Genomic DNA, 11,483 nt, shown 5'->3' with positions numbered 1-11,483 from the left:
CAGTGAACTTTTGAAAATAAAAAACAGCCGTGAGCAGAGAAAGCAGACGAGGCCTCACCATCCTCAGGTAGCCGGCCAGCTGCTGGGAGTTCCACCCCATCACCTCCAACCTGGTCGGCACTTGGTCTGAACTCATCTTGCTTCACTACCGAGAGCCGACCAACATCTGAAAGACCGACGACCAGCTGGAGGCGGTTTTTAACCCTCAGTGGCTTGTCGCCGCCCGACTCTCTCCGACGGGCCTTGTTGCTTCACCTCTCCTTCCTGTGAAATGTAAAACCAAACTCATGCACAAAAAACAAAGTAACTGCCGACCGTCTTCAGTTTTTGCTTCCTCAAACCGACTCACCGCTCCTCAACTCAGTGCTCCTCCAAGACAAGAAGAACCCAGACGGAAGAGAGCGACGTCCAGGCCGATATGTCACCCAGGACCCAAAATGGCTTCCTTCTTTCTTCCACTCGCTCAGTGTCTCTCTATTTCTTTGCCTCTCAAAGGAAGTGACAGTGCAGACTCGGGGAATGATGAAGGCAGCATCATCCTCCTCCCCCCCGTCTGACCACAGAGCGGAACAGCGGCTGCAGCTGCACCCACTCACTGCAACGCTGACGAGAAGCAAGACGATGGCAGGAAGCTGCAGACTGTGGATCAGCAACAGTGCTCGGTTCAACGCCGCTGCAGCCTTTAGAGCTGAACTCAGGTCAGCTCGGCGGAAACGCCTCCGTCAGGGGCTTCACCGGCTGGATTCTAATGTCAAACTAGTGGAAAATAACATTTGCTTGGCACTGAAGTCCACTTCCGAGGCCTTTTATACCTCACTTGATGCAGTTAAACCCAAAAAAGTTGCGGCGGTGGATCAGTGGTCGACGCTCTCATCAGAAGGTTGGAGGTTGAAACTCCAGTGCTGCCAAGCTGCCGTTGTTCATCCTTAAGGAGAAGATTGAAGACATTTTATTTTGAGGGCACCTTAACTAAGACTTTAAGGAACATTTTAACTTAAGGTGTTTTATGTAAGAGATTATGTTTTACAGACACCTTAAGTCAGACTTTAAGGAAAATCATAATGTCCAGTGTTCAGTGCCAAAGACTATATTTTAGGGAATCCTTAAGAAGACGAGTTAAGGTGTTTTGTGCAAGCAATTTTATTTTGGCGATGCCTTAGCTGTGATTTCAAAGAAAGTTTTAACTTATGATGTTTTGTACAAGAGATTCAATTTTACAGACACCTTAACTACAACTTTTTATTTTAAGACTTCAGGGGTTTTGGCAAATAATTTTATTTCGACAGCACCTTACTGTGACTTTAAGGAAAATCTTACCCTAAGGTGTTCTGTGCAACGCTGCCTGCTCCAGAGGCACCGTGTCCCTGTGCTCTGACCCCAACTGGGACATCCATCCATTATCTATACACCGCTTAATCCTCATTAGGGTCGCGGGGGGGCTGGAGTCTATCCCAGCCGACTTAGGGCGAAGGCAGGGGACACCCTGGACAGGTAACCAGTCTATCACAGGGCTACACTTAGAGACAGACAACCAAGCACACTCACATTCACACCTACGGACAATTTAGAATCACCAATTAACCTCAACATGTTTCTGGACTGTGGGAGGAAGCCGGAGAACCCGGAGAGAACCCACGCTGCATGGGGAGAACATGGAGACTCCACGCAGAAAGATTCCGGTGCCCCCACCGGGACGCGAACCGGCGACCTTCTTGCTGCGAGGCAACAGTGCTACCAACTGGGATTTGTGAAAGCAAATTCCACAGTGTTGTAATGTGTTTGTGACAAATAAAGGCTTCTTCTTCTAAATCATTCACACCTCAAGGCACCAAAAACAGATTGCTGTCTGCACGTCTGCATCGACCAGTTTATAAATGTCCACAGCTGCTTTTTTTAAATCTCTTTTTCAACTATCCTCGTGTCTCTGCAATAGTTTACCTGCTGTGTGCTCTGGATTATAACCAATCCAGCTCTTTTTACCAGTTGAAACAGCTTGAAATGATGGAGGAAAAGACTGTTATGTGCACGTGATTGTATTTTAGGGAATCTTTAAGTCTGACATTAAGGGAAATCTTAACTTAAGGTGTTTTGTGCAAACAATTCTGTTTTCAGGAAACCTTAAAGCAGACTGCAAGGACAATTTCACCTAAGGATGTTATTTTAAGGAATCTTAACTCTCACTTGAGGAATTTTTTACCCTAAGGTGCTTTGTGCTACTTGTTTAATTCAAGAAAACGCTAATTCAGACGAGGGCAGTTTGCACAAGCGACTGTATTTTCAGAAAACCTTAACTCAGACTTAAAATGCTAAACTAGTGTGTTTAATTCAAGGAAACCAAAAGTTAGATTTTAATTTCAGGTGTCAGCTGAGCAGAAACACCTCCATCAGGGGGTCCACAAACATGTCTGTATGTCAGACTGTTGTAAAATAACATTTGCTGGCCCTGAAGTCCAGATCTGAGTTTCTTCTTACTGATAGACAGTTAAGGCCAGAATTTTTAAGATTTGTTGCGCAAAAAATGATCGCCTGCCAAAAACTGACTGTTGTCTGTTGTGCCTGTTTTAAATAAAATTAGAGTTGAAGGATTAAAAATAAGAGTATTCGCTATGCAGATGTGATATTATTCAGTTTACAGAATTAGTCTGAGGTGGACATCTGCAGAGACGGAGGAACAAAGGAGTGAATTTCCTGAACAGGTTCGTGGGTTTGCCACTTGCTTCGGCAGGAAAAACCCTCATCTGCTTCCTGCTCCGTCAGACGGGTTGAAGTCACATGACCCGCCGCTTGTCAAACCGGATTCATCGATCGGCTCGGAGGACGAGGCAGAACCGGCTCACAGGCCCAACCTCCAGATGACTCAGAGACATGCAGTCTGGTGGCAGAGGTGCATTCTGGGATGGAACGAACTAAAATAAATGTCCACATGCAGAAGCAGCGGTCGCAGCTGACGGTAACAGCTCTGCTATAGCGTGGAAGTGCAAATCAGAAAAGACAAAGCACCTAAAATAACCACACTACCGTCTCCACTGGTGAAATTCAACTCATTACATTCACTCCAGCCCTGTTCTTAAGTACAGTCTTTATGCATTTGTATAAAACATATGCTCAAAATGACTCTAAACTTGTTTTAAGTTACTCCAACATATCCAAGACGACACACACTTGTCCAAAACTTTAAAAACTTGACTGACACTTGCCCAAAATGACTCAAAACCTTTTCTAAATGACTTCAAATCTGCCCAAAACTACCCTAACCTTTTCTAAACTACTCATAATTGTCATAGACGACCCAAAACTTTGTCAACGTGACTCAAAATCTGTCCAAAACAGCCCCAACTTGTCCAAAATGACGTAAAATCTGTCCGAAATTACTTGCAAGCTGTCTACAATGACTCAAAACCTTTCCAAACTGACCAGAACTCTTCCAAAATGATTTAAAATCTTTCCAAACCAACCCAAACATGACCGAAGTGCCTAAAAATTGTCTCAAGATGTCTCAAAACATATTTAAGATCACTCACATTTGTCTAAAATGACTTGAAACCCGTTACAAACAAGTCAAAATTCGCCCACAATACTCAAAATGTGTTCAAAACGTCTCAAAAGAAACACAAAACAGTGACTTCAAACTTGTCCAAAATTACCTTAAAAGGCAGGTTTGGAGTGGTTTTGAAGAGGTCTGACACATTATGGACACGTTTCAAGTTAATAGGACAGGTGTCAAGTCATTTAGGACGGATTTCTAGTCATTCTGGGCAGGTTTTGAGTCATTTTAAACAAATTTAAGCTATTTAGGAGATTTAAGTTGGACACTTTGGGAAAAAAACGGGATGTTTGGACAAGTTTCTAGACATTTTGTACATGTTTCAAATCATTTGGGACAAGTTTTGAGTCATTCCGCACAAATTTCAAGTCATTGTTGACAGGTTTTCAGGTTCTACACACGTTCCAAGTCATTCTGGCAAAATATGGTCACTTTTGACTAATTTAGTCATTTGGGACAGGTTCCTAGTCACTTCAGGTGGGTTTGGAGACATTCTAGGCACGTTTTGAGACATGTACATGTTTCAAGTCATTTTGACAAGTTTTTCGAGTCATACCAAGCAAGTTGACATTTTGGAGAAATGTCAAGTTTCGAGTCATTCTGGACAAATTTCAAGTCATCTTACACAGGTGGTTGTTGTTCTAGACAGGTGCCAAATCATCCTGGGTCATTTCAGGCATGTTTTCAGTCGTTTAGGACAGGTTTCTAGTCACTATGGGCGGGTTTTGAGCCATTTTGGCCAAATTTAGTCATTTTAAACAAGTTTAAGACATTTTGGACAAGTTTGACACCTTTTTGTGTAAAAAATGTCCTGTTTGGACAAGTTTCTAGACATTTGGGACACGTTTCAAGTCATTTTTGAGTTGTTCTAGATAGTTTCCAAGTCATTCGGGCAAAATATGGTCATTTTTGACAAATTTCAAGTCACTGAGGACAGGTTCCCAGTCATTTCGGGTGGGTTTGGAGACATTTTTGTACGTGTCAAGTTTCGCGTCATTCTGGACAAATTTCAAATCATTTTCCACAGGTGGCTGTGGTTGTTCTAGACAGGTTCCAAGTCATTCTGGGTCATTTTAGGCACATTTTCAATCATTTAGGATGGGCTTCTAGTCACTATGGGCAAGTTTTGAGGCATTTTGGCCAAATTTAGAGTCATTTTAAACAAGTTTAAGACATTTTGGACAAATTTCAAGTAATGCTGAACAGCTCTGAGACACTTTGGAGGTGCAGGACTTTGTATTGCAGACAAAAATGAGGCCACAGCGAGGAAAAAAATGAGAAAAAACAATCAGGATGAGCTCAAGCTGAGAGGTTTTAAGCACACATTTGGCTTGAAACCTGCAGCAAATAAACTGCTGCACCTCGTTCTGGTCATTAATCAGCGAAGAGCTGGGAGGAAACCAAGCAAACTTCCTCTTGTTCTTCCTGTTGAAGAAACTCGGTTCCAGCTGCTGCACCAGAAAAACCTCAAGATTCTCAACGTCCGTCTCAAAGTCAAATTTTAGTTGTGTCAACATAAAACGGATCAGAAACACCCAACAAGACAAGTTTCAGTTTTTAGCTTGATTCTCTGATGCATGAATCCTTTACACACCAAATGAATAATCAGTTAATCAAGACAACACTGCATTTACTGTTGATTTCAATGTGACACATACATGACCAAAAGTATGAGCACAAGCCTTAAGGACCCTCTGTTGGTCCAGTATTTGTCATTTAAGATACAATATGAGTCAATTTGGACAGGTTTTTGTCATCTAGGACAAGTTTTGTGCCATTGTGGACAAATGTCAAGTCATTTTGAGTCATTATGGACAGATCTCAAGATATTAAGGACACATTCTAGACGGGTGTGTGTCATTTTTAACAATTTTCAAGCCATTTTAGATAAATTTCAAATAATTTTGGACAAGTTTTCAGTAGTTTTGGACAGTTTTTTGCCATTTAGGACAAATATGACACTTTTCTGACAAGTTTTGGGCCATCTTGGACAAGTCTTTAAACAGTCTAGACAAGTTTCAAGTCACTGGACAGGTTTTGAGTAATTTTGGATACACTTTGGTCATTTAGGACAAGTTTTGTGCCATTGTGGACAAATTTTAAGTCATTTTAGACAGGTTTCCAAGTCACTTTAGATTTAAAAAGGAATTAAAAAGGTTATTCTGGACAAGTTTAGAGAAATTTTGAGCAAGTTTTAGGTCATTTTGGATTTGGGCTGAAGCATGGAGACTTTCCTGGACCCACAGAGACACAAAAGGCACAACAATGTGTTGACACAAACTAAAATGATTCTTTAAATGAACCGAAGGCATCACAACCACACAGCAGGTTTTCTGTGGTGCGTTCACGGACACAACACACACGGCAGAAGACAAATCGCATAACAAAACTTAGAAAAAAACAGTTTATTAAAATTTCCCAACATGCCGTGTCCCGATACAGACGAGCTCTGACGTGACAAAGATAAAACCTCTGTGGCTGTTTGAGCTTTTAAGACATGAAAAAAATTATTTCAACAAGCTGAAATTCAGTTTACGTTTAAAATGTGAAGCACTTTTCATGTTTCAGACTCAGTTCTGAAACTTAATATTTATATTCCGTATGTTGGTATGAAGGAGAAAAAGCTCAAACCGCCGCCTCTGAATGTTTCTGTGGCTTCAAACAAAACAACAAACATGATATTTCCTGATTTTTTTTTTTCTGTGTGAACTTAAATATGTCCCACTCAGATACAAATCTTAAAGAAAACCGCTACAGTTTTGTCTTTTGGTCTCAGGAAAACAGCTGCTTCGTGTCCAACCTGCTGCGTTTACAGGTTTTCTAACCCACAACAATATTTACTTCACCGTCATTTAGTGTGTGAGACCGGAAGCTGACTGAGTGACGGATCAAACTACTAAAATGAGAGCCTGGCGGTAAATAAAGTAAAAGTCTGAACCAGGGCGATGACAGACGGCAGGACTGTGGAAATGACCGCAGGCTGCAGCAGGACTCCTGCCTTTACGGTCTCCTCCTGGTCTGAAGCTCCACCGGACGGAGGTGGCAGGTGGAGCAGGAACCTTTCCCGGTGCGACGTCGCCGTCCTCGCAGGTCATCAGTGGCTCTTCTTGGAAGAGCCGAAGCCGGAGAAACCCATCACCGCCGCCATCTCATCGTCCTCCTCAAAGTCCACGTCCTCCTCCGCCCGCCGCTTTCTCTCCTTCTGCTTCTCCTTCTTGTAGGCCTTCGCCTTCTCCTCCTGATGAAACAACAACAACACCGTCACCTGAGGGCTGAACTACGAACCAAGTTTGACACAGCCGAGCTTTCTTTGTGCAAGTCGGCGTGACAAAAACTAATTTCCCGGTCAAAGATAACTTTTATTTTTCTGCTGAATTCTCTACATTTTGTTTTACTTTACATACTGAGCACCTTTGATACAAATACTTCTAAAGGCTCAAACTTCTGCATTTTAATGCTTAGTTCAAGTTAGCGATGTTAAGCGACGGCAGTACGACCAGCAGGGGGCGTCGCCTCCCTCCTCACCTCCTCACGCAGCTCCTTCATGCGCTCCTCGAAGTCGTACTCCTTCTGCTTCTCCTCCAGCTTCTTCTTGTTCACCTCGAAACGCTTCTTGACCTGATCCAGAGACGAGCGCTCGACCCTCATTGACATGCCCAGATTCCTCTGGTCTGCTCGCACAAACAGCGACATGCAAAGACAATATATTTATGTCCAACTTTGCTTTAAATAACTGTATATGTTGTCAGTATTTAGTTCTTTTTTCCAGCAGTAACAGGAAGCCTGTTTATTACACGTCATGAGGAATCTGAGAGGACTCGTTTATCTGAATTTGTACTTGGTTCTACTCCACAATATGACTTTTACAACAAGAGACTTCTCATTTTTGAGAGAAAAACAAGTAAATATTCATAAGAACTACAAAGACAGAGATGACAACCACTTTGTAGATTTAGCCAAACCCAGTTTAAACGATGCTTAAACTGCATCACAAAATTAAAACCTGTTTTGACGCTCTAACATCTGAGTTTGTTTCTCTGTCAAAACAAAAGCACCAAAGCTGCGGTGGATGTTTTGCGGTTCGAACGCAAATTTTGAAGTGCTATACTGAACTCACGTTTCTTGCCGTTGATGTGATCCAAGAAGTTGATGGAATCTTTCACCACGCAGTCACAGACGTTACAGTAATAACTGCAAGAGAAGCAGAAGAAGTCAGAGGAAGACTAGGAGTGATAAAAGCTTCATGTTTCAATTTCTGTTTGAATAAACATTCAGACAGCAGACAGTAAGTCCAGCAGCTTGATTCCTGCACCATGTAAGGTTCAATCAAGTTTTCTGTTCCATCTGTTCTCTGGTGGCAAGTTTCATATTCTGAAACATCAGTATGATGCCACAGATCTCAAACAATACAACCACAGAAAAATCATTTCTAAATAAAGAAATAAGGAAATAAACACTGTTGGGGTATGAGGAGGAGGAGATAAGCAGGGAAAGGCAGACGGTGTTTGCAGGTTTCATGATTAAACTTCCTACCCGCCCATCTCCGCCTGAGGAGTGGTCTTGGTGATGACGATGGTCTTGCCCAGTTTGGACTCCAGATCCACCTTGTAGTCTCGGTGACGCAGGAGATCCCGCTTGACCGGTGGAGCCGTTTTCCCTGAGAGAGGCAATTTGAAACAGATAAATGGCGATGAAGGAATTAAATGTGAATTTGAAATAATAAATGAGTAATTTCTCAAACTACAAACTGTGTCTGGTTACACAAGGACTGGAGGTACATTTAGGTTTATTTTGTCTTAATTTTGAAAAAGACAAACATCTGAGGAAATATGACAATAAATGAAGTAAAGAGTTAAAGGCAGAAAGTAAATAAAATTATTTCCTGGCAGTTTGTTGTCCTCTAGATCTCCAAATCCAGCGGAAAATAAATTAACTTTTGTGAACCGCGTTGACGTGTATGAATGACACATCTGTGTTTGATCTCCTCACCATCTCTCCTCTCTCGGTCTCTCTCCTCTGCCAGTCGTTTCTGAGCGAGGTTTTCGTACTCATCTTTGTCCCACTTCCGACGGAAGTCGTTCTTACTAGACTGGAAGAGAAGATGAAGGCGCCTCAGTGAAACACGCAAATAAGAAAAAAGCAACAACTTTTCAACATCAAAACTTCCTGACAGTTCATCTGTAACTACTGTCAAACCTCAGAATGATTCATGCGGAGTCTTTAATACTGATTATTTGCTGATAGAGGCTGATCAGATACTTGCTTTCACCTAAATATTGGTTTAATCTGACACTGAAACAACTGTATTGAAGATCCTGATTCTAAATATGAAGCTGATTGGTTGAATTTACGACGTAGTTTGGATGAACGTTTAACAGGAAGGAATTACCACAGCCCACTGTGATGTATAAATGCGTAGTTACTGTGTGTTGCTAAATTTTAGCTCATTTTATTATTTATTTTACAGCAACCAGTATTGCCATGATACCAAAATGTTGACTTGATACCTGCCGAAATAAATCAAAACAAATATTGATCCACAGCAAAAATTAAAACATCAAGAAAAGTAGTGGAATAACAGATGAGAGGACATGAAACGTACAAATCCTTTTTTTAAAAAAAATTAATTTAAAAGAAAAACCTAAATGTGAGTCAAACACTTTGATTTTTGCATGCATTCAAGTTGCTTAAACATCGTGTGGTTGACTTCAAATCCAGGGAACCTTTTATCATAGGACCAGTCTGTTCCTTCCAGGCTTTTTGAGCTCCAACCAAATCAGATTAACACAATAATAAAAACATTAATTTGAACTTTTGATCAGTCACAGCTATGTACGCCCTAATATTCAAGCAGGTACCGCAACCATGTGCAAATACAAACATATTTTGCAAACACGTTTTCCAATTAACATACTTTCGACCACGAGTTTTACACCTACTTTTTTAAAAAGAGGGGATAAAACAAATCTAAGCGATACCATGTAAGGGCTTTATCGTGCACTTTGTTTGAAAAAAAAAAAAGAAGAAAGAAAGCAATACAGCAATCTAATGTCCTCTTTTTATTATGTAAATGATCTGACAGTCTGCCTTATTTTTGCAACATCACTTACTCAGTACACCTCTTTTGCAGAGGTCTGTACTGTATGGATTATGTAGTACTAGAAATAAGCAGTGAGAACATGTTTCTGCTATGTTTAGCCTTATCAGCACTGACTGAGTATAACTGATGTTGTTGATCTGCAAACCCGTGAACACCTGACTTTAGGGAGTTACTGAGATCTGCTAAAGTTAATCATGCCAGTGTGAACGCTGTGTTTGCATATAGAAATGCTTTCCACATGGGTAAGTTGTTAAAAAGTTAAACAGCTATCATTGCTCTTCAAAGTCGATGGTGATGATAAAATAATCAAACAATTTAACGTCTATTTGAGGGTCTGATCTTCCACGTCCATTAACTTGTCACTTATCTATGTTTTAGTTTTAGTTTAAGTTTTTTTTTTGCCGTTGTATCGTTTCAGCATCGATATATGTACACTGGCGCTTTACAGAAGTCACAAGTTTGACATCCCACTAGTTCCACTCTCTGTCGGTGTGATTAATACACCGCTTTTGTTTAGTTATCATCAGATCTCTAACTATTGCTGATGCTCGCAAAGCTCAGGCTAACAACTAACAAAGAGGCCAACACGCAGCATTATCCTGTTTCAGCGCTGTAGCAGATTGACACAAACCAACAGATAGGAGTTTTACAAAACAACCAAAGACTAACAAAACACCGCTACATGTGAATTAAAAGCAAGTATGTTCACATTGTTGTCAGTTAGCAGGCTAGCTATCATTAGCTGCTAGCTGGTGCGCCTGATCTCAGTCACAGAAACGGCTTTTCAAACACCGTAAAATGCTTCAGACGGAGCCGTAAGCGGCACCGTTCAACAGATACACCGGGACAGAAATTGAAGTCACGTATCACTAACGTTGTTTGCATTTTTAACAACAAATAACATGGTCCGATCCTCAACTTACCCCGCTGCCTGACGCCATCTTGTTTACTTGGTTAGCGGAAACAGCGCCGCTCTTCTTCTTCTTCTTCTTCAACTTCTTCTTCTTCTTCTTCGTCTTCTTCTGGCGGTTAGCAAACAAGTTGATACTTTACCGTCACCAGCTGGTGAAATGTGGATCAGACTTTTTTTTGTATTTACAACATTTGTTTTTAAAAAATCCTCTCGATCAAAATAATTTGTCTAATATACTGAAATGTAATTTGATTAAACTCAGTTGTTAGGTGGTTGTTGTTTTGCCTCATATTTTGACTTTTTTCTTTCTTCAGTACTTCCCTCTGAAGTGTGTTGCAGTAGAAAATGATCTGAAGTACAAACAATCTGCACTTAACTCACTTAAGAAAAAGTATTTTCAGTACGCTGGAGCTGTTATTTTTCATATTTCTTTAAAACATATTCTTATTGCACTTTGTGCCTCTTGCTACCTGGCTAACTATCTGACTTTGTGTTAGTCTAGTAAGGAACACATTAGCTTGACGTTCTACTCGCAACCTCGCTAACTAGTTGAGTTTGTGTTACGCTAATAATGTTAGACCATATTAGCTTGTCTTGCTGGTAGCTACCTGGGTAACTGGTTGAGTGTGTGTTACACTAATAACATTATGCCATATTAGCCTGTTGTGCCACTGGCAACTTAGCTAACTAGCTGAGTTTGCACTAATAAAGTTATACCATATCAGCTTGTGTTTGACAAGCTGATATGGTATAGCAGCCTGGTTAACTAGTTAATTTAGTGTTTGAGGTAATAATTTTATGACACATTAGCTTGCTGTACCACTAGCTACCCAGCTCACTAGCAGAGTTTATGTTAATACCACTATACCAAATTAGCTCATTGTACCACTACTAGCAAACTAACTAGCTGACTTTATGTTAGGCTA

General features: G+C 40.9%; 2 protein-coding genes across 3 annotated transcripts in view; both read right to left on the bottom strand.

Moving 5' to 3' along the window:
* lcp2a (lymphocyte cytosolic protein 2a) overlaps positions 1-509 on the bottom strand; it is a 20,140-nt gene extending 19,631 nt beyond the window's left edge. The window contains exons 1-2 of one of the 2 annotated variants that reach the window (XM_008278096.1): positions 350-509; positions 59-264 (exon numbers count right to left, since the gene is read on the bottom strand). In XM_008278096.1, the coding sequence (XP_008276318.1) occupies positions 59-136 (78 nt within the window). In that variant the 5' untranslated portion in view covers positions 137-264; positions 350-509. The remainder of the gene's footprint in view (positions 1-58; positions 265-349) is intronic. The other variant, XM_008278095.1, reaches the window with a different exon arrangement.
* A 5,425-nt stretch (positions 510-5,934) lies between these two features.
* zmat2 (zinc finger, matrin-type 2) lies at positions 5,935-10,638 on the bottom strand. The gene is made up of 6 exons (XM_008278094.1): positions 10,568-10,638; positions 8,534-8,633; positions 8,078-8,201; positions 7,662-7,735; positions 7,070-7,215; positions 5,935-6,782 (listed from the first exon to the last, which is right to left on the bottom strand). Exons 1-6 carry the CDS (start codon positions 10,583-10,585, stop codon positions 6,639-6,641), a joined length of 606 nt encoding a protein of 201 aa, XP_008276316.1. The 5' UTR covers positions 10,586-10,638; the 3' UTR covers positions 5,935-6,638.
* Positions 10,639-11,483: the final 845 nt, after the last annotated feature.

This window comes from Stegastes partitus, unplaced genomic scaffold (assembly GCF_000690725.1).
Source record: "Stegastes partitus isolate 25-593 unplaced genomic scaffold, Stegastes_partitus-1.0.2 Scaffold115, whole genome shotgun sequence".
NCBI classification, from domain to species: domain Eukaryota; kingdom Metazoa; phylum Chordata; class Actinopteri; family Pomacentridae; genus Stegastes; species Stegastes partitus.
This window is presented reverse-complemented; position numbering and strand designations above follow the sequence as displayed.

Coding starts and splice junctions, on each gene's coding strand:
- zmat2 (XM_008278094.1), bottom strand. Junction 7,216..7,661: donor TCACATCAACGGCAAGAAAC/GTGAGTTCAGTA, acceptor TTGTGCGAGCAG/ACCAGAGGAATCTGGGCATG. Junction 6,783..7,069: donor TGAAGGAGCTGCGTGAGGAG/GTGAGGAGGGAG, acceptor TTGTTTCATCAG/GAGGAGAAGGCGAAGGCCTA.